The sequence below is a fragment of the Vulpes lagopus genome, chromosome 12 (genome assembly GCF_018345385.1).
Source record: "Vulpes lagopus strain Blue_001 chromosome 12, ASM1834538v1, whole genome shotgun sequence".
In the NCBI taxonomy this organism is placed as follows: domain Eukaryota; kingdom Metazoa; phylum Chordata; class Mammalia; order Carnivora; family Canidae; genus Vulpes; species Vulpes lagopus.
In genome coordinates this window covers 31,232,394-31,258,754 of record NC_054835.1, presented here as the reverse complement: position 1 = coordinate 31,258,754, position 26,361 = coordinate 31,232,394, and the positions used below count along the sequence as shown (strand labels likewise).

General features: G+C 34.8%; 1 protein-coding gene across 8 annotated transcripts in view; it reads left to right on the top strand.

Annotated features, from left to right (window-relative positions):
• The window catches only part of STXBP4 (syntaxin binding protein 4), a 158,071-nt gene that overhangs the window by 67,786 nt on the left and 63,924 nt on the right, over positions 1–26,361 (top strand). For all 8 annotated transcript variants that reach the window (XM_041724131.1, XM_041724126.1, XM_041724128.1 and 5 more), the window contains 3 exons: positions 17,664–17,840; positions 23,957–24,073; positions 24,567–24,616. In XM_041724131.1, coding sequence (XP_041580065.1) covers positions 17,664–17,840; positions 23,957–24,073; positions 24,567–24,616 — 344 coding nt within the window. The remainder of the gene's footprint in view (positions 1–17,663; positions 17,841–23,956; positions 24,074–24,566; positions 24,617–26,361) is intronic.

Sequence of the window (26,361 nt, the reverse complement as noted above, 5' to 3'; positions counted from 1 at the left end):
ATCATGACTGGAGCCGAAGGCAGGCACTTAATCAACTGAGCCACCCAGGCTCCCCTTTTTTGGTTATTTTAATTCTGTGTCTTCAATATTTGCATCAGTTTATATGGCCAGGCTTTTTTACATTTTAGTGTTTGCATCTTGAAAGTAGACATTTATACATCTTCTTTGTTATTTTTTACATTTAGAACAAATTATAGAGGGTGGGGTGTTTTTCTATGTTTAATTTAAATTTTCTTTTCTCCTAAATGTTTAGAGCTTAAAAGCTTTAGGATATCAAGCATGCTTGACAAAATAATTACATTAAGGGCTAATTAAGAAATGAATGTAAAGAAATATTAAATTTTTGGGGTTTTTTTTCCCTCGCAATACCTACTTCTTCCACTTGAGGCCCTCCTGTATTTATTTCTCTGAATTGGATTAGTTTCTGTTTTTAGGGAAGGACAGGTCTTCATGAATAAATTATCTACGACAAATCTGTATCAGAACTTTACAAGATTCAATAGGAAAAAATGGGACATAAATGAAAAAATAAACAGGAAAAGGAATCTTATATGAAAAATGGTGAATTAGCGTGAGGAATAATGTGGGAGATAATGGACTTTGGAGATAGACCACACAGGTTTATCTGGATCCTACCTCTTTCTTTGCTTTTGACCTTGGGCAAACTACTTCATCTTGCCAAGCCTCAGTTTTATCATTTCTAAAAGGAGTTTGGTAATAGAATCCCTCAAAAAACTATCAGAAGTATTAAGATAAATAATACAAATGTGAACAGCTCATAGTAAGCACTCAACAAATATAAACTCTCATCGTTATTATTATAAATAATAGAAAAAGAAATACTAGGTGCTGAAAAAAGATGTGGGAATGATTTGTTTTAACCATTTAATTTAGAAGAGGAAAATCTAATCTGGGTGTGAGAATAATGGTACTTTTTATAGAAAGGGTGACACATACTTGAACTGGGCCAGACATAGAAAGGAAAGAGCATTCCAGACAGACGGCACCGCATGCAAATCATGCTACAAAAGAAAAAGTCTTGTTTTGGGATGCCTGGATGACTCAGTTAAGTGTTCAACTCTTGATTTCAGCTCAGGTCATGACCTTAGGGTCATGAGATTGAGTCCCACATCAGGCTCTGTACAGGTGTGGAGCCTGCCTGAGATTCTCTCCCTCTCCCTCTCCCCATACCCTGTCTCTAAAAAAAAAAAAGTCTTGAGAGTCAGAATAGGCCTTTTGCACACTAACTGTACTGCTATTTGTTAGTATGTTTGTGTCTAAAAATATAATGATATCTGTCTTATAACTTGTTCACAGGAATTTAGAGTTTCAGAGCTTAAAACTGTCAGGAATATAGTAGGTTCCTCAAAAATAATAGCTTTGATGTATATTCTTTTATCATCATCATCATCATCATCATCATCATCATTAAAGGCCCAGGAATATAAGGGAGCTATGGACAGAAGAAAAGTGTTAAAAAGTGAAATTTGAGTTGGGTGTGTTGGGACCAAAGCACATAGACATTTGGATACCAACCTAAGATTTTAGACCACAGACTGCCTCTGAAGATATTTGACAAGGGAAAAAATGATCAACTTGCTTTACCTATAATCTGACCCCTTTCCTACACATTCTGTATCTAACCTGTTAGCCCTAATTTTTAAAAATTGCAGAATTTTACCACTTTTCACCATGTCCATCACCAATCTAAGACACCATCATCTGCTGCCTGTGTTGTGATGACGGCTTCCTACCCAAACACCCTGCTCTTACTCTTGCCTCACCACCATACAGTCTAATCTGAACAGAGCACCCAGAAGTATCCTTTTAAAACTTAAAGTGAGGGGGCACCTGGGGGGGCTCTGTTGGTTGACCACCTGCCTCTTGATTTCAGCTCAGGTCATGATTTCAGGGTCCTGGGATTGAGCCCTGCATCAGGTTCTGTGCTCAGTGCAATCCGCTTGAGATTCTTTTTCCCTTTCCTTCTGCCGCTTCCACTTATGTTTCTCTCTCTCTCTCTCAAATAAATAAATCTTAAAATGCCTTTAAAAAATATTTTTTGAAAACTTAAGTTAGGACTCTCTAGGGGTTTCCATCTCAGAGTAAAAGCCAAAATCCTACAAGTAGTAGCCTACAAGTAAATGTGAGAGCCTACCTGATCTGCCTTCTCCATGTTTCTCTTACCTCAGTGACCTCCTATCTTATCACTCTAGCCCCTCCCCTCCCTACACCATCTACTCCACTGACCTCCAGCCCTTACTATGCGTGGAGTTGTTTTGTGGTATTATTAATTGCTTTCTTACATGTTATATGCTTGTCATATTTTTGTCCTTTATATCTCTCAACTGGAGGGTAAGTTTCAGAGGGCAGCTATCTTTGATGTGTTCTCTGATTTATATTAAAATAATATCTGACATTGATTAGATACCCAGTAAATATTTGATGAATAGTTAAAGGATGAATGAAGACTGTCAATACTTAAAAATATTAACAGTAAGTTGGGAAGTAACTGAAGATCAGAGAAGAGACTTGTGATAGTGTAGACCAGCACTGTCCAGGAGAGATATAAAGAAAGCCATACTGTTAATTTTCTGGTAGCCACCTTTTTAAAACAGTAATAAAAATAGGAGAATATTTTTTAAGATTTTATTTTATTTTTTATTTATTCATGAGAGAGAGAGAGAGAGGCAGAGACAGGCAGAGGAAGAAGCAGGCTCCATGCAGGGAGCTGGATGCAGGACTCGATCCCGGGTCCCTAGGATCAGGCCCTGGGCTGAAGGCAGTGCTAAGCCGCTGAGCCACCTGGGCTGCCCAGGAGAAATTATTTTAAATATATTTTATTTAGTATAATATATGTAAAATATCATTGTGCAATGTTAAAAATTCATTGATGAGAGGTTTTTTTTTTTTTTTAAGATTTTATTTATTTATTCATGAGAGAGGCAGAGACACAGGCAGAGGGAGAAGCAGGCTCCATGCAGAGAGCCCTACGTGGGACTCGATCCCAGGTCTCCAGGATCAGGCCCTGGGCTGAAGGCAGCACTAAACTGCTGAGCCACCCGGGCTGCCCTGATGAGAGATTTTTACATTCTTTTTCCGTACTGTATCTTTGACGTCCAGTGTTACATTGAGAATATATCTTATTTTGTACACTAAATTTTCAGTGGAAATACTGGATCTGGGTTTCGATTTAATAAGATTTATTATTGAAAAAAATATTCATATACCCAAATGTTCCAAACACACTTAAAAATTTTCTACTAACTGAATGCCAAAATCTTTTTCTTTTAATATTTGCATCCATATGGATAAAACTATTTCATGTTTTTCTAGAAGACTTCATCTTTCAAGCAAACGTATCTTTTCAAATTAAGTATATCACTAATTCTTATTACTATTAATGTCAAATTCGAAGGAGTATTGTACATATTGAAAGCAACTCTAAACTTAGTATCACCATAGCATACCTCAAATTTTTCTTAGTTTTTATAACTAATTTACCTACCACTATTAATAATTAAAATCTGCATATTGATTTATGGTAGAAAAATACGTAAAATCATTGTTGATGTGTAGTATTAAAAGTTTTAATGTCAGTATGAATTTTTATACCTGTTCAGCTTCACAAATAAGGTTTTCCTTTTCTTGGATCTTTAAGTTTAGCTCATTTATGTGCAGTGTGATGTTTCTTTTTGTCTTTGTTGATTGAATATTAGGCAAGCTTTCCTTTTGTTTTAAGAAAATTTTGAATTGATGTTAAAAATATGGTAAATCTGGGGATGCCTGGGTGGCTTAGGGCTTGAGTGTCTCCCTTTGGCTCAGGGTGTGATCCCGGGGTCCTGGGATTGAGTCCCACATCGGGCTTCCTGCATGCAGCCTGCTTTTCCCTCTGCCTATGTGTCTTGCCTCTCTCTCTGTGTCTCTCATGAATAAATAAATAAAATCTTAAAAAAATATATGGTAAATCTTTGTAAAACTCTTCCACAACTCAGCCAAGGAGCATTAGCAAAGAACATAGGATCATTAAATTCATTGTCATCTAAACTTAATGAAAAGTTACAGAATTTGCACATATATACCAAATAATGTTAACTGTCTGATATATGACATTTTTCACACATTCAGCTGCAAAGAACTTTGCACATATACATTACGCATGTATTGTACAGTGGAATGCAGCAATAAAGAAAATCTCTTGTTTGAAAATGTCAATAAATTTGAATTTTTTTTAAAGAGTTTATTTGAGAGAGATAAAGAGAGTGCATGCAGGAGTAGGGGGAGCATAGGGAGAGGGAGAAGCAGACTCCCTACTATGCAGGACTCCAAGGACATCCTGGGACTCCAGGATCATGACTTGAGCGGAAGGCAGATGCTTAACCAACTGAGCCACCCAGGTGCGCCAATAAATTTGAATTTTTGATCCAACATAGCTGGAGCACCATCCATTATGATAATCAGTTTTATTCATTGTGCAACTTAAACTCTTCTTTGAAAGGTATAAAAGTTAAAAATAGATCATAAGTTTGATGTTTATGCTGCAAATTGACAGCTTTTTGTCATAAATTTGGAAGTCCTTTAAGATAATATCTGTGTGAAGCTTGAATTAGTGTCTCCTACATCACATGGCTCACCTAAAGCTGAAGACAGGTACTTGTAGTTTTTCAAATTTTGAATCAATGGATCACTGATATTGTTAGAAAGTTCTTATGTTGTAGAGACATTTGTTTTATAACTTAATTGAAGCTTTCATTTTGGTAAAATATCTCTTCTAGCCTTTTATTATAAGTGAAATTACCATCTTGACCTAAAAATAATATACTTTTTTTTTTTTATGATAGTCACACAGAGAGAGAGAGAGAGAGAGGCAGAGACATAGGCAGAGAGAGAAGCAGGCTCCATGCACCAGGAGCCCGACGTGGGATTCGATCCCAGGTCTCCAGGATCACGCCCTGGGCCAAAGGCAGGCGCCAAACCGCTGCACCACCCAGGGATCCCAAAATAATATACTCTTTTTGTGCAACAATCCAAGCCATCTTATAGCTGGCCAAAGGTGGTCCAGGACCACTAGTGTCAATAACAGCTGGAACTTAGAAATGCAGAGTCTCACATGCCACCCCAGACCTACTGAATCAGTATCCATATATAACAAGTCCTGAGGTGATTTGTAGACACCTGAATATTTGAGAAGCACTTGTCCAGATAATAAGCAGTAGAAGGTTTAACCCGTTAGTAGCAATAGAAGTACACCAATAAGGTCTGTGTGAAAGATGCCATGAGAATAGAGTCAACCAGACTTAGCAGTGCTAGAATGTACATTAATAGAGCAGTCAAGGCTCTGTAACTTAGTGATTGAGAGACTGTAATGATTCATAGTATTCATAGTATTATTTAATGTATATTTTCTAGTTTTAATACAAATAATTTAAAATATGCGTGTGTATATACAAACGCATACATACTGGCACAAATATTCATTTCAGAAATACACACAATAAAAAAATATACTACCCAAAATCAACCATAAAACTTCATTTTTTAAATATATTGACTATGCATACCATTCAGCTTCTTTAATGTATATAGAATGATATTATTCTGTTTGGGTTTTTTTTAAGATTTTATTTATTTATTCATGAGAGACACAGCAAGAGAAAGAGGCAGAGACTCAGGCAGAGGGAGAAGCAGGCTCCATGCAGGGAGCCTGATGTGGGACTTGATCCCGGGTCTCCAAGATCACACCCTGGGCTGAACCACTGAACCACTGGGTCACCAGGGCTGCCCTATTATTCTGTTTAAGAAGATTGCAGTGATACAAATGAATTGTTAATGAAAGAGTTCCTGTGCTTTGTTGAAAATGTTAAAATTCTAACTTCTCAAGAATTTCTTTTTTCACAATTAACAAAACAGTCTTTAAAAATGACAAATAGAGAATGTCTGTAACTCTCTTAAAAATATTTAAAACCCAGAAACTTGAGTTGTATGAAATTTGGCAATGTCCTTTTCCCTTTGTTTGGTACCCTTTTGTAAGTCTTGACATGAAGTTAGCTCAGTACTAATAACCACACTGTGTAAATCCTTTAAATACATGGGTAACCTGATTATTAAAATACGACTCAATTGATTTTCAATTTTTTTTTTTTACAATGATGGTTACCAGTTGCTTAAAAAAGGGAGAAGACAATTGAATATCCTTTGTTCACTCACTTATAAACTTTTAATTGCATTATTTTGAGACAGTTGCCTGATCCTAAAAACAGAATAGTCTCTCCATTTGAAGGTCAATTAGTTATTTTAAATTATGGAAATTTGTTTACCTTTACTTAGTGTAGTGGCCCAAAAAGAAAGCAATGAAGAACTGAAAGGGGAAAAGGAAGGGAGGAGGAGGAAAGAAATCAGTAAAAAGGAAAGGACGCACTATGAAGAGACCCTTTCTCATCGGAAGGATCAGGTGCATTGCTTTTTTCAACCAGGGCTGGTGTACTCACCGTTTTATATGGAATTGGCTGCACTGTTCTCTAAAATCTCAGTATTTTTTATGAGTTTTTATGCCTTACAGAATAGCCTCACCTTACTGTTTAAAATCATGAGCCACAATTTCCCATGAAATTAGACTTCTCGTTATTTTTTTTTTTCAAGTCCTAACAACTTTTAACAGGCATGGGCCGTTCTTCTAACAACTTCCTTTGATCAACAGCTTTCTAAAACGTACTCTCATGCTTAAGTTGTTTCAAGTTCCTTTCAGCAGTGTGTTATGACCTAAGGCAGCAGTGAAGTGGTGAACAGTCCAAAGACAAAGTATTCGGCTTGTCTGAACCAGCCTTTGCCTTAAAGAAACCATGGGAAATTGCGTTTGGCAACTTCTTTAGGTTTCAGATAAGCCCAGTTGCAGTCAGCCTCACCTGTGGAAAGATTGGTTTGAATGCTTGACAGGAGCATGAAGCCCTGAGGCAGAAACGTAAGGTCAGATCAACACAGGAGTCTCTATGGACAGTCGAGGTATCTTGTGAGCTGTTTTGGTTGATGGATGAACAACAGAGGAACCTAACAACAGATTAAATATATCTCTAAAAGTAACAACACTACAATGTGATTACTAAAGAAATATTCGTGTTTTCATACTTTTGAAGATTGTGTTCTTAGTGCATTTATTAAAGAAATAGTAAAGACTTTAATTTTTAGAAACGATATCAGTTCACACACCCTTTTTATTTATTTATTTATTTATTTATTTATTTATTTATTTATTTTTTAGTGATCTGAACTTTTTATAGTATTTTAGTATAGCGCTAGTAGATATTCTAAGATGCTGTCTCATCTTTAGAAAGGAAAAGAAGAAAAATACATTTATATGATGTGTCAGTCTTTTCTGTTCTAAAAGGGTACTATAGTAAAATATTCCTATGTTTCCATTTCAGATGGTCACTTGTGACCTCAAAATGTCAACTTTTGTTTTCTGTTAAAAACCCTCTTTACAAGCATCCCTCATGCTACTCTTTTATAGCAACAGCCACCTCCTTCCGTCCTTCCTCCACTAACGCCTTGCAACCAGTAATCTGTTCTCTATCTCTATAATTTTGTCATTTCAAGAATGTTATGTAAATGTGATCATACAGTATGTCACTTTTGAGCATTGGCTTTTTTCACTCAGCAAAATTCCCTTGGGACACATCCAGGTTGTTGCATGTATCCATCGGTTTTTCTTTTTTATTGCCAAGTGCTTATAAAACTGGTGAAATCTGATTATGTTTGATGGATTGTATCAATGAAGTTTTCTGATTGTGATATTCTATTACAGTCATGCAAATTATAACCACTGGAGGAGGCTTATTGAAGAATATGGGGAACCTCTGTATTATTTCTTACAGCTGTGTATAATCTACAGTTATCTTTTTTTTTTATGATTTTATTTATTCATGAGAGACACAGAGGGAGAGAGAGAGAGAGAGAGAGAGAGAGAGGAGCAGAGACACAGGCAGAGGGAGAAGCAGACTCCATGCAGGGAGCCCGACGTGGGACTCAATCCCGGGTCTCCAGGATCACACCCCGGGCCGAAGGTGGCACTAAACCGCTGAGCCACCCAGGCTGCCCCTACAGTTATCTTTAAATAATTTCTTATAAGCCAAAACCTAAGCCTTTTTAAGAAAAGGAATTATAAAGCTCTTAAAATGATAGCAATCTGAGTAGAGAAACTTACTTAAAGAAAACTTGGTCAGATTTATTTTCCAACATTAATTCCCTTTTTGTGAATCAAAATATGACCCATGTACTTTCCAATATTAGACTTTGCCCAAGAAACTGCCTAAGTTTAAGACAGCTTGCTTGGAAAAGGAACACAAGAACAGCCCGGTTGGCATCCCTGTTTGCCCAGATACCAGCCGTATCCAGTGATTCACTGGACGTGAATGTGGCATTTTGATCAAGCATTGGCAAACAAAGATGTCTGTTTCAGAATCCCCATTCCCAAATAGTTTTCTTTTTATGTAGGAAAGGTCTTACCATTTTAAGAAAATCTGAGAGAAATTTTATCCTGTTGATAGTACAGAACCTATTTGAATGCAGATCAATTAGAATCACAGAATTTTCAAAGTTAGAGGAATTTGGAAGGGAAGTGATCTTAATCTTCATAGAAACCTTCCAGTTCATTTGATGACAGTATTTTCTGTAGTTGTTTGGCTTAGATAGAACTGATGTTGGGGTTCTGGGTTCCCGGCTGTGAGCCACTTATTTTCTGGCTGTTCAGGGACCAGTTCAGCACTCTGTCATCAATTGTTTCACACGTGCCTTGTAAGCCTTACAAAGGAGCCTTGGCAAAAGAATTTAAGAAACATTTATTAAATGTTCTTTTCTATGGATGCACTGGGAAAGTTAAATGTACTCTTTATGAGGAACTCTTAATCCAGTGAGAAGACAGTAAAATAGAGCAAAACCATTACTTCCTAGAAAGCATTGCAGAATAGGTGCCTTCTAGCTGGTAAGTTGTCAGAGGCATGTTTGTCTACCAAAATAGGCATTACTCCCTTTAATTTTTCTTATTTAACTTTAAAAAGTACAACTTTCTAATATTTCAGTAGTTGCTAAGAGAGCACCTTTCAGGGTGTGTTTTAAACATCTATGTAAATGGCAAACATTTTATGTTTCTTGATGTGGGAGCAATATATATTAATTTGCTGACAAACTAGTAAATTTTACCCATGGAGGAAGTAGTGATAAGGCGGTTGACACTATAAAAGTCTTATCTTGGCAGTTTATTTTACTATGTGAGAAACACTTTCAGTACTCTTACTTCAGTGTGGGACTCCTGACATTGTGTTAAGTGATTTATTCACAATTATTTCAGAATTAAAACCAAGACTTCTCTAGTCATACCTTAACCCTACATAAATAAATCACCCTTTTTGAAAATACTGTACTTTGATTTATTGATATCCATGTTAGATACCAAGGATTGTCTGTGACCGGGAGTTTCAAATCAAATTGTGAATTCCATCACAATTCTTTAATATTGAAGGTAGCTGATTCCTTGATCTGATTGCTGGTGACATTCTGCTACTCCTGACCATATGCCCTTCATGTTATCTGTATCCCCTCCCATTCTTTTTGCTACTTGGCTTCTCATATTCATAAAAACTGTTTTCCCTCTTTCCTACATCATTTTATAAGATCTCCTGACATTGTAGTTATTAACCCTCTTTCTACCAAATATTTTGTAAATATGTTCCCCTATATACAAATTGCCTTTCTAATTTTCTCAAAGACTTTTTAATACAGGTGTTTTTGTGTTGTCAAATCTTTTTCTTTGTGCTTTCTCCTTTTAATAATTTTTAAAAGTGCATTCCTTGCCAGATTTCAGGTACATATAACCTAATTTTCCACTCCCCTGCCCCCATTCTGTCTTTATTTAACCCATCTTTGAAATCATTTTGTTTGGTATATGGAATGAGATGAGGGACTACACTTTCTACTTTTGTTTTCCCAAATAATTTGTTGTGGCAACTACTCAATGTGTTGTGGTATCTTTATTCCATAGATTAAACTATTATATAATCTAGGGTCTGTTTGGGGCTTTCTGATCTTTCAATTGCTTTGTCAATAAATATTTATTGGGTGAATGAGAGTTTTATATAACTCTTCTTTGGCCAATACCAACTATTGTGTAGCTTTATGTATGCCTTAAATCTTTGAGCCATATCTCACCCTGTTTTTTTCTTTCTTGTTACTGTTTTTCAAAATTTGCATACCAGTTCTGATTTCTTTTTCTTCCAAATGAATCTAAGAATATTATTATCTTACTATCTAGCTTACAACTTAGAACTCTTGGTCAAGTTCCTACAAAACAAAACACAATTTAGTAAAATTGTGATTCCAATTGAATTAAAACTCTAAAAAATAAATTGGAAGGAATATATTTGTTTTGAAGCCATCTCTCTTAAACCCCAAACTTCAGATAAATTCTAAATGTTTAATAGCTACTAAAAAGTAGCCTTTGAGTTGTAGCAAGTTTCAGTGAGCAGAGTTTACATTCTGTTCAGGAAAGGAAATTTCTGATACTATAAATGTTTCCTTCAGTACATTTGTAATCAGAATTGAAGAAGTAAGAAAATAGTTTTTCTTTTATGTCAACCTCTACTACACCAGTAAAATGCAAGTTTAGGGTTAAATACATTTAACTGGATTTTTTTTCCTAAGATTTTATTTATTCATTTATGAGAGACCCAGAGAGAGAGAGAGAGAGAGAGAGAGGCAGAGACACAGGCAGAGGGAGAAGCAGGCTCCATGCAGGGAGCCTGACGTGGAACTCGATCCCGGGTCTCCAGGATCACGGCCTGAGCCAAAGGCAGACACTTAACAGCTCAGCCACCCAGGCGTCCCATTTAACTGGATTTTAATTTATTAATATTTATATTGTGAACAAGTTACATGGTAAAATTTATCAGATAGCTGTACCAGTGTGTCTGTCTTTGATTAGAGACTTCTGTTTATAGACAGAGATTGAAGATTGTTTCTTTTCTTTGATGTTCAGAGTCAGAGCTCAATTTTGCACCTTTTGGAGAATGAGGCAGGTGCAGGTAGAAAAGCTGACAGCTCTTGGGAGGGTTAATTAGAGCTAATTATAATTTGATTGACCTGCTTTTCTTCCAGAAAGCTTAACCAAATCTTCCTTTGCAAAATGAGGATTTTGCTTTTTCAGACAAACTAAAGAAAATACTTGTTTCTTGGATTTACAAATGTCTATCATTTTACACACTTTACAAAGAAGTATCACCACATAATTTGTGGAAGAAGGGATATGGGTGGGGTGGGACAGAACCATCACGATTATATAGTCCTTGAGAGCATATGTTATATTAGCTCATGTTGAAAAATGTACTTTTTAGGGAAATATAAACTAGTGTGCATAACTTTTAAATCTATGTAATGAAAAATCAAGAAATACAATTGTCAAACACAATGAAGTATAACTGTCCTCCATCCCACGCAGTTTTGATATAACCTCATTTGCTTTATAAAAATTTATATATAAAGAGAATATAATGAAATGATTTGCTTTTCATTAAATCATTTTCATAGCATGGTTTATGGTTATTGTAATTATTTAAATGAACTATGGTTCTACTAATAGTCCCATAAAATTGAAACGTCTTATGAAGAACTTTTCTAAGAAAGCTTCTTACCTGATGAAATTCTCTAAGGCAGTTACTATATATGCAAAACAAAGTTGTCATTTTTACAGTCAACTCAGCTATATCTCATTTATGGTAAGTGGAGCACTTGTTCATATTAGAGTTTTACTCTCAGTCAAGACTCTTTGGCTTTGGAAAGTTAGGCAGTGAAATACTTAATATTTTAATGACAGTTCGAGATAGCAGTAGGAGATACTAAGTAGCATATGATTAATTACAAATAACAAATATTATAAAAGATAAAAGGAAGGAAAAATCAAATGAATGTAAACTGAAATAGTCTGACTTCCCAGAGAAGGTAAAAATCTAAAGTAGATTTTGAATGATAGCCAAGAACTGAATGATGGAAAAAGAGGGAAAATGTATACATAGTGGAAGGAACAATCATCTTGGAGTCAGGAGAGTTCAGTGTAGGGAAATTTGGTAAGTAATATACTTGGATATAGTAATCATGTAAGAGTGCTAAAGCTGGAAAGATAGATTTGGAACAAGTAGTAGAGCGCCTTGAAGTATGAAGATTGAGAATGTGTTTTATCATACTACCTAAGGTTATCTTAGATTTGTTACCTGAGCAGTATTTTAGGAAAATTGATCCTTCAGAAGTATGCAGAATACATGAGAGTGAAGAACACAGTAGGCAAGGTGATCATTTATGTGATTCTCATAGTACCTAACGAGGTGATGAAAACATTAATCAGTAATATAGTGGCAAGAATTCAGATTAAGGAATGGCTGTAAATGCATCATGAATGAAGATTTCACAGTGCTTAATAACTGGTTAGGTATGAAGGTGGGGTGGTGGGCTGGACATATGCATGGAGGAGGAGTACGGAAAGAGAAAGGAGAAAGCACATATCAGAGGCACGTAGAAAGTTGTGTGAATTCATTCTCTCCCCTAAGTGTGCATCCATGCTTACAGAACAAGTTGTAGATTCATTTGTAAATACCTGCAAATTACTTTGAGATCCCGCTTTGAGAGAAATAGTTTACATGTTTTAATAAATCTGATATACAAGTTAAGGAACCTATATATAACTTTTTTAAACACTTTTCCTTCAACAGCCTTCTTCCTGCAATAACCCTTAATCTTTCTCACAAGCTGTAGTGGGACTGAGACCAACAAGCATTCTCCAATGAGTGAATGTTGGAAGCTGATAAGAGAAGTATTCTTTCGGGTTTGGTAGCAAAAGTTATATTACACCACGACATATATCTCTTTGCAGTCTCTTTTTTTCTCCTGTCGGCCATTGACATTTTGGAAGATTTACTGATTAGCTTAAAAATTACAGAATTTCAAAGTTTACTGATATGAATGTGCTAGCCTAATTAAAATGTGCAACTGCTGTTAATGTTTTTTCCTTCTACTTTAGGGAGCCCTTACAACTTGTAACTAGTGAAGGAAAGGTTTTACATAATTGTCACTAACATTAAAAAGACCTGTGCACATTATATTATTATGTTCCCAAACAACTTCTCTAAAGTTCAGTAACTGATATTACTAATTGATTGCCTCAGGAAAGCCCTTAATAAATTGTCTAGTCTAGCTCTCTAATTGCATGGGTGATTATGTATATCTTTCAGAAGCAATAAAGAGGGAACTGTTCCAAGAACTGTAATTATTTCTTTAACCTTCCTGTGAGAGTTGTTTTGATGTTATAAAGTAGGCATTGTTTTTTCCCATTATACAACTGAACACACTGAGTTTGGTAGAGAATTAGAGAATTACACAGCCAGGAAAAAAAAGTCACATATTAAAGAATCTGACCTAGCTGTAGCTCATTCTAACATTCATGTCTTTTCTTCTATATCATGTTCCTTGTGGGAAAGAAGTGCTGGGTGGGGAAAAACACATAGCACATTGTCTTTTGTCTGAGCTTGTACTGCCCTTTGTATGAGTTTATGACACCCTCTGTCTCCTTTGTCAAAGGAGAATTTGGTCTCATCTTTCCCAAAATTCATTGTGAAATTGTAAGGTGAAAAAAAATCCTCATTTTACAATGGGGCAGTACAAGTCACAGGTATTTCCTCAGTGTCATCAAAAAAAAAAAAAAAAGGCCAATTCAGAGATTTCAAGATTCCTTTCCAGGCTCTGTGCTCATACTGCTCGGTATTAAAAAGCAGAATTCTTCTGTTGATTTTTTTCTGATTGCTATTACATCTTGGTTTCTCTTTTCTAACTTTCTAAACTGAATTCATCTCTACTGAATACAAAGTAATTCAGTGAACTGGCTGCAGCATTTACCCCCAACGGGATTTCGGGCTCATGGTGAGGTACTCAGAAAATTCTGGCTCAATTGTTACTGACATGGGAGGCTTTACAGTTATTTATCAGAAGACAACCCGGGAGGAAAAGGAAAAAAAATGGATTTATGTGATCCTGCATTGCTAAATACAGCACACTGCTGCTGTCTCTTTTTTTACTGCTTCCTCTAAAAGTCATCATTTCAATGCACTAATCTTTTAAACAGCCATTCAGTGGGAATTGGGCTAGAACTTTGCTAAGGGGTCACATTTACCAACCTGACAGCTATATATTGACAAAAGAAATAGCTTGAATTTATTCAGCATCAAAACCTCAGCATCTTTTACCACCCAGCCGCATTTCACACCGTATTACCGTCAGTGAACTATCATAGCTATATAAATTCCATCCAGATTCTTCATTTAATTAACCAGCATTCTTTGAACAAAAATAAAAGTGCTGTTTTTATAGAGGAATAAAAGCTGCATGAAGTGAGAGTGAAGGAGACAAATCATCAAATTAGTTATTATTCATTGCAGCTATCGTGAATTCTCTGCCCTCCTCTTTCTCTTCAGCAGCAATGTATTTTTCTTCTAGCTTGAGTGAATGGAAAATGAGGAACGGTGTATCAGCCTTCTGACCACTAGTTTTAAAAATAAGGAAATCAAGTTCTTTGGGTTTCTTGTTGTTTTTATTTGTGTATAAAAAGATATTTTAGTATATTATAATGGCCACATCCTAAGCTCATGGGGGTTTGGACACTGATGATATTACCATCCATGAGTGATTTTTTTTTTTAATCATTTTATGTAGTTGGAGAGACAGTATGGTGTTGTAGCTAAGAGCATGGACTTTGTGACTATACTGCCTGGGTTCAAATCCTAGCCCAGCCACTTTTTGGGTCTGTGATTCTGAGCAAGTTACTTGACCTTTCTTTGCTTCAGTTTTCTACCTATTAACTGAGTATAATAGACCTCACAGAGTGTGAAGTAACTGAGCTGGTCCGTGTTAAACATTTAAAGTAGTGCCAGCATTTACATCCTGTATGCACAGTAGCAGTCTGAGGTGAAGTTGATCAAGCAGTGACACTGATGACATGGTCACCTGGCCTGAACCAATCAATGTGGCTTAATAAATATTCTTTTATTTCCCCAGACCTTTCTTTCTCACAGTACCCTTTAATGATAAGACCACTAGTTTTAAAAATAAGGAAATCAAGTTCTTTGGGTTTCTTGTTGTTTTTATTTGTGTATAGTTGATGTGCAATGTTACCTTAGTTTCAGGTGTGCAACATACTGATTCAACAACTGTTGTGTCATTCCCGTCTGTCACACGCAACACTGTTGTGATACCATTGACTCTATTCCCCATGCTATACCTTTTGTTCCTGTGACTGAAATCAAGTTCTTTGAACCAGAGGTATATTAGGCAGCTGATTGGCCACATCTCCATCCTGAACCCTGCTGCCAGATTTAGCTTTCTAAAGCACTCTGTTCTCAAATCAATTTCTGCTCAAAAGGCCTGATGATTTACCTGCTATAAGCCCTTTTGCCTGTCATGCCATTTCTGCCAATCCCTGGCTCTTTTCCTGTCTCTCTTCAACCTTTTTTTATCCATTGTTCTCCCAGGAAGCATCTACTCCAGTCAAAAATTGATCTAGTGCCATTTCTCAAACGTACCACATTCCTTGTCTCTCTTCCTTTGTTCACATTGTCCTTTTTGTCTATCATGCCCTACTCTGTTCTTCCACTTATCTAAGACATACTTCATGCCCTGAACTGAGCCAGGAAAGGAAAGGCATCTTTTATCCCCTTTGTATTTTTTAGCGAATAATATGATGATCTAGATGCACTAGCTGCTAAGTAAATGTTGTTAACAATAATGAAGTCTTCCATTAGCTGTCCTTTCAAACTACATTTAGAATCTAAATTTTACAGTTTTACACTTTATACCATCTCCAACACTGTCAGTCTTGTTCATGCTACAGTTACTTTATGCCTGTCCTCCCTGCTCCACCCTTGCCCACCCCCTGCAGTTTACTCTCAACCCAAGAGCAAAAATAATCCACTTATAATTTAAGTCAGATCACAATCATTTCTCTTCTCCAGACCTTCCAATAACTTCCCATCTCACCCTGAGTAAAACCAAAGTTTTATGATGGCCTACAAAGCCTTTTAAGATCTGCCACTCCACTCCAGCCCCATCCCTGCCCTCACTCCTTGTGTCTTTCTACTCCCTTTTCCTGTCCCTTACCACTCTCCATTTAGGCCACACTGGCTTCCTTGCTGTTCTCTAAAGATGCAAGGAACAATTCCATCTCCGGACCTTTGCATAAACTATTCCCTTTGCCCCAAAAACTCCTTGGGAAATCTTTATGGCTCCATGCTTCCTGCAGTTCTCTGATTAAATGTCTTCTCAGTGAGATCTTCACGGATAATCCCTTATTTACTGTCTATCTCCCCCAGCTATTGTGTAAATTTGGGATGGGGAAGGGTTTGAGGGAGGACTTTTTGTCTGTTTTGTTAGGCGCTCTGTCCTCAGTACCTGAAACAGAATCTGACATAAACATTTATTGAATGTATGAATGAAAAGTTGATCTTTAATAATATGTCCATATTCCTAACTCTCCCTTCATTTCAAATGCATTTAGACTCAAACAAAAGCAAGCATCCTATAATAGCTCTGAGAAAATTAAAATAGCCGTAGTTGAATATTAGCCATGGCAATTGGAGCAGAAAGTTCCATTGCAGAGAAAAGAGATTTCTGTATCAAGTAAAGAAAAAAAATTGTTTACAGTATAATAACTGCCATATTAAATTATATTGGTGTCCTTAGAAGACTGTCGTTGACCTAGCACCAAAGCACATTTTGAAAGAGCAAATGGTTTTGGTTACCCTATCCTCCTCCTAAAGTGGAGAGTGTAGCTAGTACATAGTTTTGTTTTGTTGGGTTTGTTTTGTCATTTAGTAGCAGAGTAAAATGGTGAAAAGAGCATTAATGTTGGAGTTTGGCAGACCTGGATTTAAACTCTGGCACTACTATGTGTCCTTGGACAGGATATGGAAATTTCTGAGCCTCTGTTTAATCATTTATAAAATGGTTTTTAATAATACCTTTCTCTTGATGTTGTTCTGGAGGTTAAGTGAGAGGAGGCATGTGAATCGTCTAAGACATAGCATGTTTAATAAATACATGTTATGTATTTGTGAACATTGCACCCTAGAGAAATAGCTATATGTTTTGCTACTGAACTTCACCTTTGACTTAAATCAGCAGTTAGAATGATGTCTAAAAATAAGCTTTGGATCCTGGGCTTGGACCACAGGGAAATCCACAACCCTGCAAATCTCTCATCCTAGAACATGAGTCCTACCACCTACCTGAGTTCTGCAGAAGCCTACTCTTTCTATCTTTTGAACCAGTTCTTTAATTCTATTCTTCAATTTTCAACCCCCTTCTACTTCCCTTATTTCCAAAATGTTATGCGAGATGTGTGAAGTTGGGGATTCCATACTGAAAATTATCCAAGAAATCAACAGAGGAAAAGTAAGATCAAGCATTTGTTCTACATAATAAAATAACATGAATCATAAGTTTTAAATTGACATGTGAGGAGCACATGTCTTCTATTCAGTTTGGGAATTATAACTTCCAGAGGAAGGAAAATGTTTTGTTTCAACCACCAAACTGTTTTTTAACATAGCTTTTTTTTCCAACGGCATGAATTTTGAAATCCTCAGGAAGCCAAAGCCGTGGTGGAAGAAACCAGAGCCCTGCGAAGTCGAATCCACCTTGCTGAAGCCGCACAGCGCCAGGCACATGGGATGGAAATGGACTACGAAGAGGTGATCCATCTGTTAGAGACCGAGATCACAGATCTAAAGGCTCAGCTTGCTGATTGTTCAGACCAAAATAAAGTAAGCAAAACCATCCTCTCTTTTAGTTACCATGGTTTCCTTGCTGTTGTCATGTATCCTGTTTTCATTTCCTTTTCATCTGTACTTCTAAACTAGGTCAGTGTTTGTCTTCTGTTATTCAATGATAGGATGATGTGTCACAATGGGATGGGGGGGGGGTCATGTGAAGGTTGTGCCTCCCTTTATCCACATAGCTTTGGGGTGGAAAAGCATGTGCCCCAGATTTATTTGGGTCATTGGTCAGCATTGTACAGCTCAGGCATTAAGACCTGGAACTATTCAGCATATAATTGATTACATTGGTTTTCTCCTTTTGTTCCTAAACTTGCGAATTTGCCTGGTGGGGATGAAAGGAGGAGAGTCTAGGGATGGGTTTTGCTCTTTGATTAGAGCACTCAAGGAAGTATGAATGTTAAATAATTTTTGCCCAGGGCCTAAGGTAATTAATAAAAAGAAACTGAGTTTGAATTTAATAGGCTTTAATTTCAATAGCAAAATACCAAATACTACTCAGAAATCAATGTGGCTTTTTCCTGTGTGTTTTTTTTTTTCACTTTGTGATTGTTTTTAACATACTACATACTATATTCATTGAAAGGCCTTCAAAAGCTATAATAGACATACACATTTTTATTTCACCAAGGTAGAAAATTAAGTAAATTGAAATACATATAACTTTTAATGAGTTCACTTAGAATAGGTACTTATATCTCTAATGCACTCAACTTTTTAAGAAAACATAAGACAAATTTGAATAGTTTGTTTCTTTATATATATATAAAATAGTTAAATTCCTTAATTATACCAAGTGGAAATGAAACCAGTTTTAGAAAAGCAAAATACATAAGAAAATCTGAAATTTTCTTTGGTCAGCTCTTTTACTTTTCTCACATCTGCCCATTTAAACCAATTCTAAAAGAAAGCTGATATTCTTGTCACCCCTTGATAATATACAAGGCCAAGGGAAAATCATATTACTTGAAAAGGCAGCAAGACTTAGAAATATTACATACATTTATTATTTTTGGCCCGGTCTTTATATTCTGAAATACATGCTTAATGTCATGTAAGTGTAGTATGATTATGAAAATATTGGGAATTATCAAAATATCAAAAGTACTGTTTTATAAAACTGGGTACTTTTAGAGGGATAATCAACAGTCTTTAAAAATACTTTCTCAGTAATATTCAGAGTTCTTATGGAATTATTCTTTTTTTTTAAGCATAAGTTATTTGTAATTCTCTGTCCTAGCTCCTAGCTGATACACATTTTTGTCCTAAGTCGTCTAGCAATAAAATTATTCAGTTTTTCTCTTTTTTAGCATAATGGGGTCTCATGCCATTCCTCATAACAAGGTTCTAAGCTTAGCCCTTAACCTGTCTCTGAAAAAATGATCTTTTGTTTCCTTTTCAAAGAAAGAATACTAGACACAAGCATCTCAACATTTCCCAAACTCAATGCCAGTGGAGAAAGAGAAGGAAACTTCTTTTTAATTATTTGAGATTGCTTCAAGAGACATTGACCAAGATATTAACAGGACTCAGATTCAAACATTCATTTTTAAGACACAGATTCTTTTTGTAACAGTGTTTTTATTTTTCACTGTAAGCTTTCCCTTATGTTATCTCTATACTCACCTTTTTTATTTTTGTTTCTTTTGTTTACCCCAGCTTAGGAAAAAAACATTGCCAGCACCTTTGAAGATCCAGTGTCTGTCCCTAGTTGCATTTCCCTCCCCTGCCCTCAGAAGTAACCACTCTCTTAGATTTAGTATTAACCATTTTCTTGATAATTTTACCACATATGTTTATATACCTCTTAACAATAAATGTTGTTGAGTCTTGCCTGTTTATCAACTTTACATTAATAGAAATATCCTACATGTATTATTCTTACTTGCTTTTTTCACTCAACCTTTTATTTTTGCAATTCATCTATTTGAAATTTATAGCCAGTTCATGTATTGTCATGGCTTTTCTGTATTCCTTTAAATGGATATACTACAGTATATTTGTCCATTCTGTATTTGATGAACAAATTGTCTTTATTATGAACAACGTTGCTAAAAAAAAAAATTTTGTGCATATATCCTGCTCCACATACATAACAGTTTTTCTTGAGTTCATATCTTGGAGTGGAACTGCTAGGTTGAATGATGATCCATCAACTTTACTAGGAAATGCCTAATTGCATTTAAAAACTCTTGAACCAATTTTTACTCCCATCAGTAGTGAATGAGAGATATTGTTTACCCCACACCTTTGCTGACACTTTGTTTTCACTTACTTTTAATTTATATCAATCTGGTAGGTGTGATAAGTAAATCTCATTGTGGTTTAATTTGGATTTCCCTGGTTACTAACGACTTTGAGCCACTGGTATGCTGGGACCAGCTGGCACTGGCTCACAATAGATGATTGTGTGCATCTCTTCTTAACTGCATATTCAGTGACATCAGGTTGGTAGCTTAAAATCAGCCATAGTAAAGTTATTTATACTCCCCTATGCTATAAACCAGGGCTTTAACCCCTGGCCCAGATATCCAGTTGAGTATATATTTATGTACTTGTTAGGCATTTGTGTTTCTCTGTGAAATGCCTCTTCATTACATTTTCCATTGGGTTCTTCTTTTCATATTGATATGTAGTGATTGTTCATATGTTCAGTTGCTATTCCTGTATTAAGTTATATGTTATTAAAGTCTTCAATTTATGGTTCGCCTTTCACCCAATGGTAAAATAAACATTGATTTTCATGTAGTCAAACTTATCAGTCCTTTCCCTCATGTCTTTTTAGAATTTATTCCATTCCCAAAAGTATTCTTTGATATTTGCCTCTAAAAATTTTAAAGTTTTGGGGGCACCTGGGTGGCTCAGTCAGTTAAGTGCCTGCCTTGGGCTCAGATCATGATCTCAGGGTCCTGGGATTGAGTCCCACACCTGGCTTCCTGCTCAGCATGGAATCTGCTTCTCTCACTCCTTCTCCCTCTGCTCTTCCCCCTGCTTGTGTGCACTCTCTTTCTCTCAAATAAATAAAATATTTTTTTAAATTTTCAAGATTTAAAATTTTGATCCTCTATAATTGGTTTTGTGGCATTATATGGAGGTGAGGATCCATTTTATTCTTTCTTTATTCTGAATGAATGACCAACTATCCCAGCACCATTTATTCAAAAGTCTCTTCTTTCCTAATTGATCTATACAGTTCTGTCATATATCAAGATTTCATGTGTGCCTATCTTCCTGAAGCCTCTCTATTCTCTTTCACTGGTCTATTTGTATATTCTTATGCCAATTACACACTGTTTGTTACTGTATCTTTTACAGTAAGTCTTGATATCTGATCACCCTGCCTAGTACTTTTTCTTTAAAAGTAGATTAACTACATATTTTAAAAAAGTATATAACTACATATTAACTACATGACCCTTTGTTCTTTTATATGAATTTTAGACTTGGCTTATAAATTCAAGCAAAAGGGGAAAAAAAAAGCTGTTGGAACTTTTACTGGAAATGTATTAAATATATAGATTACTTAGGGAAGAATTTACATATTTATGATTGAATCTTTATTAATAAACTTACCAGTGAGGCACAAAAAGTTTAACTGCATTGTGTCCAGAGAATCTAGTCTATAGCATAACAACTCCAAAATTTTTGGTGGTTGCTTTGTGGCTTATTATATGGCCAGTGTTCACACATGTGCAGAGTGAGCTTGAAAAGAATTCTGCAGTTTTTTGATGGATTGTTTTATATGCAGTGTCCTTAGTTTATATGCAGTGTTTTAATTGTATATGTGGTAAATAACATATAACTGAATTTTTTCTTCATCTTACTGATTTTTGACCTTTAATTAGAAAGATCTTTCCATTTACTCTTATTTGCTAATGTACTTGGCTTCGTTTTCACCCTCTTTTAATTTATGCATTTTATGTGTACTGTGTTTTTTGGCTGTTTTTTTAGTTGTTATTTCTTGCCTGTTTTTTTTTTTTAATTGGTTTAGATTTTTCCTGTGTTCCCCAGCTCTCATTCCATTTATTTCCTTCTGCTAGTTTAGAAAGTATGTACTCCATTTCTATTTTTTAATGATTATCTTAGAAATTTTAACATTTTATTTTAACTTAAATTATAACGCAAATCACTAGCTTTCCCCTTCTTCTAAATATTATAAGCACTTTAGAATATAAAAGGATTTAGAACATAAATCCTATCCTCCCTTCCTACTCAATTTCTATTTTTGTCAGTATTTTAGTTCCTTCTTGACTTTTAACACCATAAATTAGACACTATACAGTTCATTTTGTGCTGTCAACCTTTGTTTAAATAGATCCTCATGTTTACCATTTTCTGTGTTCAGCATTCTTTTTGCATCTCAGACCTTGCTAAAATTATTTCCCTCATGAAGTACATGTTTTAAAAATGTATTTAATGAGGATATGTTGGTAACAAATTCTCTTCAGTTGTGTTTGTCTGAAAACATCTTTATTGAACTTTTGCTCTTGAAATACATTTTTGCTATATTTAAAGTAAGTTGGCATTCAATTTCTTTCAGTGTTTTTATTCCATGGTTGTGATATCAGTACTCAATCTGGTATTTGTTTGCAATCTGTTGTTTTTTTCTAGATGATTTCAAGATCTTTTTATCTTCAGTGTTCAGCAGTTTGACTGTGATGAGTCATGTGTTGACTTATTTTTATTTACATTGCTTGAGATTCACTGAGCTTCCTGATCTAAGGAATAATGTCTGTTGTTATTTCTGAAAAACCCCAAATTGTTATCCTGAGCAATTTCTCTTCCATTCTTTCTGAACCCTCATGTGTAATTCAGATTGGGTGTATGCTAGATCTTCATCTAGTTATATTCTCCTTACCTTTTCTCCTTCTGTTATATTTTCCATTTTTATTTTTCTGCTGCATTATGAAAGCCTTCTTTACCTCTGCCTTCCAGTTTATCCATTCTCTTTTCAACTGTATCTAATGGATATTAAACCCATAAATGAGCTTCTAATTTAATTTTTATTATATTTTTATTTTTAAGATTTATTATTTTATGTTATATGGATCTATTTTTATAGTTTATTTTCCCTTTGTTATGCTTTAAATTCCTAATTTTGGAAACCTATTAAACATTACTTTATAGTTTGTATCTGATCACTCCAATATCTGCTGTCTTTATAGGTCTGATCCTATAATTTGTTTCCTTCAGCTGATTTTATTCATGGTAGCTTATTTCCTGAGGTCATGTTCTTTTGGCACATAATATGTAGGAATTCTTTGAGATCTGGATTTAGAAAATATCCCTCCACAGAAGTTTTGTGTTTGCGTCTACCAGTTTGGGACGGTTTTAAACTAAAATTTCAGCTTATAAATTTATAGGACACATGGGTAATACAAATTATGACCTCCAACTTTCATGAGTAGGGGTTTGTGATTAGAAACTATAGACTTTTTTTAACCCACTTGCCAGAACCAAAATCAGAATCATGTATTTATTTCTATAAGGTTTTTTTCTTTCTAATTCACCTATTAAAGTTCTCTCATTTGCCAACTATGCCCAAAAATGTACTATCAGAGCAAATTATGCTGCAGTGCATGCATATTCTTATGAAAGGGTTTACCCAGCATTATTGTTGCTTGTCTTCATGGAATTCCTTTACTGTCCATGAGATTCCTTTACTTCCCTGCCAGCTGAGCTGTACATTGGATCAGATTACATTAAATATATATGCATATCTTCAGCAATTTTTGTTGTGCCACATTGGCAACAGTTTATGCCAACAGCTGGCAAGCTGTATTGTCCAAAAAAAAAAAAAAAGAGAGAGAGAGAGAGAGAAAAGCCATGATAAACTGGATTTAAATGTATATTTAAATGTATTTTACTATAAGAATCAACAAACTCATATATAGTTTATCTCAAAATCTGCAGCATCCCTGTGTAGTTTAACCTTTAAATATGCAATTAGTAAAATGCCTTCTCCAAGCCAGAAGATATGTACAGTAAGAGAAAATAAATAATATGATAATGTTGGATATTGGTTAATATAAACTGAAAATAGGAGCCACTGATATAAAAATCAAAGAAATGTGTAAGACCTTCCTTTTGATACTTCTGTCCAGGAAAGTGTTCAGGAGTTAAGAAAGAGAATCACAGTGCTCGATTGCCAATTGCGAAAATCAGAAATGGCTCGAAAAACTTTTGAGGCATCCACTGAAAAGCTTCTTCATTTTGTAGAGGTAAATTTTCCCATTATATTACTTTATGTCCATTTTTAAAAATCTGTAAATGACTGACATATATTTAAATGTTCTGGTGTTTGGTGACTAGTGAAACATTCTCTGGCTCAAAACAGCAATGCTAACCTATAATCAGGTTTAAAATGGCGTAGATAATGGAAAGACTAGCACCAATAAATTGTTAAGAGAAATAATTGAGATAGGGTTAAATGATCCTAAATATATGCTATGTTTTAATGAACACTTTCTCAAAACTCTTAATACTATTGTTTAAACATTATTTGATAAATATTTGTTCTATAAAGAAATATTTTCATAACTGTTACATGTCTGAGTAGAGTTCCATGTCAGTGTAATTGATTTTTCCCTCCATGTAACAGAAGTACCTTTTAATCAACTGGGAGTGGGAGATGGGGGGAGGTTATAAATTTTAGTTAAGACATCTTACAGATATCAAACTTACATATCTCCTTTACTGTCATGTTTTCTCTAGACTATTCAAGAATTATTTTCTGATAATTCTTCTCCTTTATCAAGTTTAAGGTAAGAATATTTCATTGTTTCCTGTAGAGTATGATTACATTTTTCATTTTGTAATTGTGACTAAAATACTAAAATCTTTTAAATAGTCTTAAGATGCTACATAACTCCTATTGGCTGCTGTTTTTTAATGTCTTGTGGAAATAGATACAAGGATATGTTGTTTTTGACTCCATCTCTGTAAGAGAAATTCCTGGAGGTATTTAGCCAGTCACTGTAACCAAGTACTCTAAAATTGAGGTAGGAATCACCTATCTTGTTTTTGTTAGGAATTCTATAAAGATGGGATTACCCTAAACAGGTTCATGCAATCAGTTCTTTCATTTTCAACATTTAGTAGACACAAATAAAAGAAATATATTTGGAGAATACACCTTGATTTTGTTACTCACAGTTTGTTTCTAATTTAAAGTTTCCTACTAAGAGCTACAAACATACTAATAAGATTCATGTATTTCAAACTGCAAGTTTATGGTCATTTTGATACATAATGAAAGATAAACAAAAGGAAGTTTCCTGTTTATATATATTTTCAAAGCAGTTTTTTTCTCCTCATCTTATAATAGCTGCCACCAGCAATGTACTTCTACTTCTAGCAATGCATGCTTGAAGAAACAGGAAAACTATGCCCTTTACTATGAAAACAACAGTTTAATAAATAAAGATGATTCATCATATTCTTATTATATTTTAACGTTCCACATAGCATTTTTTTTTTACTTTAGAAAAATGTCTACAGTAGTATGCTCTAAAAAAATTTTTATTATTGAAATGTAGTTGACACACAATGTTATGTTAGTTTCAGGTGTACAACATTGTAATTGGATTATTCTAAATGTTATGTGCTATCAGTACACTTTTAAGCTCATTTTATTGTAATGCTTTATTCTAATGAAAGATCTGACATTTTATTGCTATCTGTGCTGCTTATAATGTAAGATAATTATGTGAATTTCATGTTAATTATTTTCAATAAGAATGTTAAAATACTCAATCAGATTCCCCTGTGTGGATAGATGTGTCCCCCATCACCACCCTCAGAATCTCCTTGTGAGATTCTTGAATAATAATTCAAAAGTTTTGGTGTTAAGAATGATCATTTAAAAGCCAGAGCCTGCCCTTGCCTTAAACTGGTTCATGGTAACCTTAAAAAATATTAAGCAACTTTTCACCACATCTTGGAAATTTAAACGCTACGAAAATATGATTCAAGCTTTTTAATATACTATAACTTCTGTAATAAATTTTGGCCTTTGTCTTTCAACACAGAATAAAGGCTATGTATTTGAATTTGAGAATTGATGCTTTAATTGCTTCTTGTGAATTAATCCATCATGCTTATTGAAGATGGATCATAAATAGTAATAATGAATAAATAATAATGGTTTCATTACCAGTTTAAAATGATCTCTTTTCAAGTAAAAGTTTCAACATAATGGTTTTTTGCAGTAAAACCTTGCATTTTAAATTACACCAGAGCATATTCATTTCAGGTGACATTTACATCTTCAAAAAGTGATATAAATGCTCTGTGATGTTTTAGATTTTATATAATTTCAGTTCAAAAAATTTCAAAAAAAAAGATACGTTCAGGAGCAAATAAACATAGAATTTATATTTAATATTATAGGAAGTGATAGTAAATGTCCATTTAATAAATTTATGTTTAAGTGCTTCATTTGAATTTTTACAAACTAAAGGGCTACATTGTGTTAGCATGACATAAGCACAAGATAAGTCCAACAAAT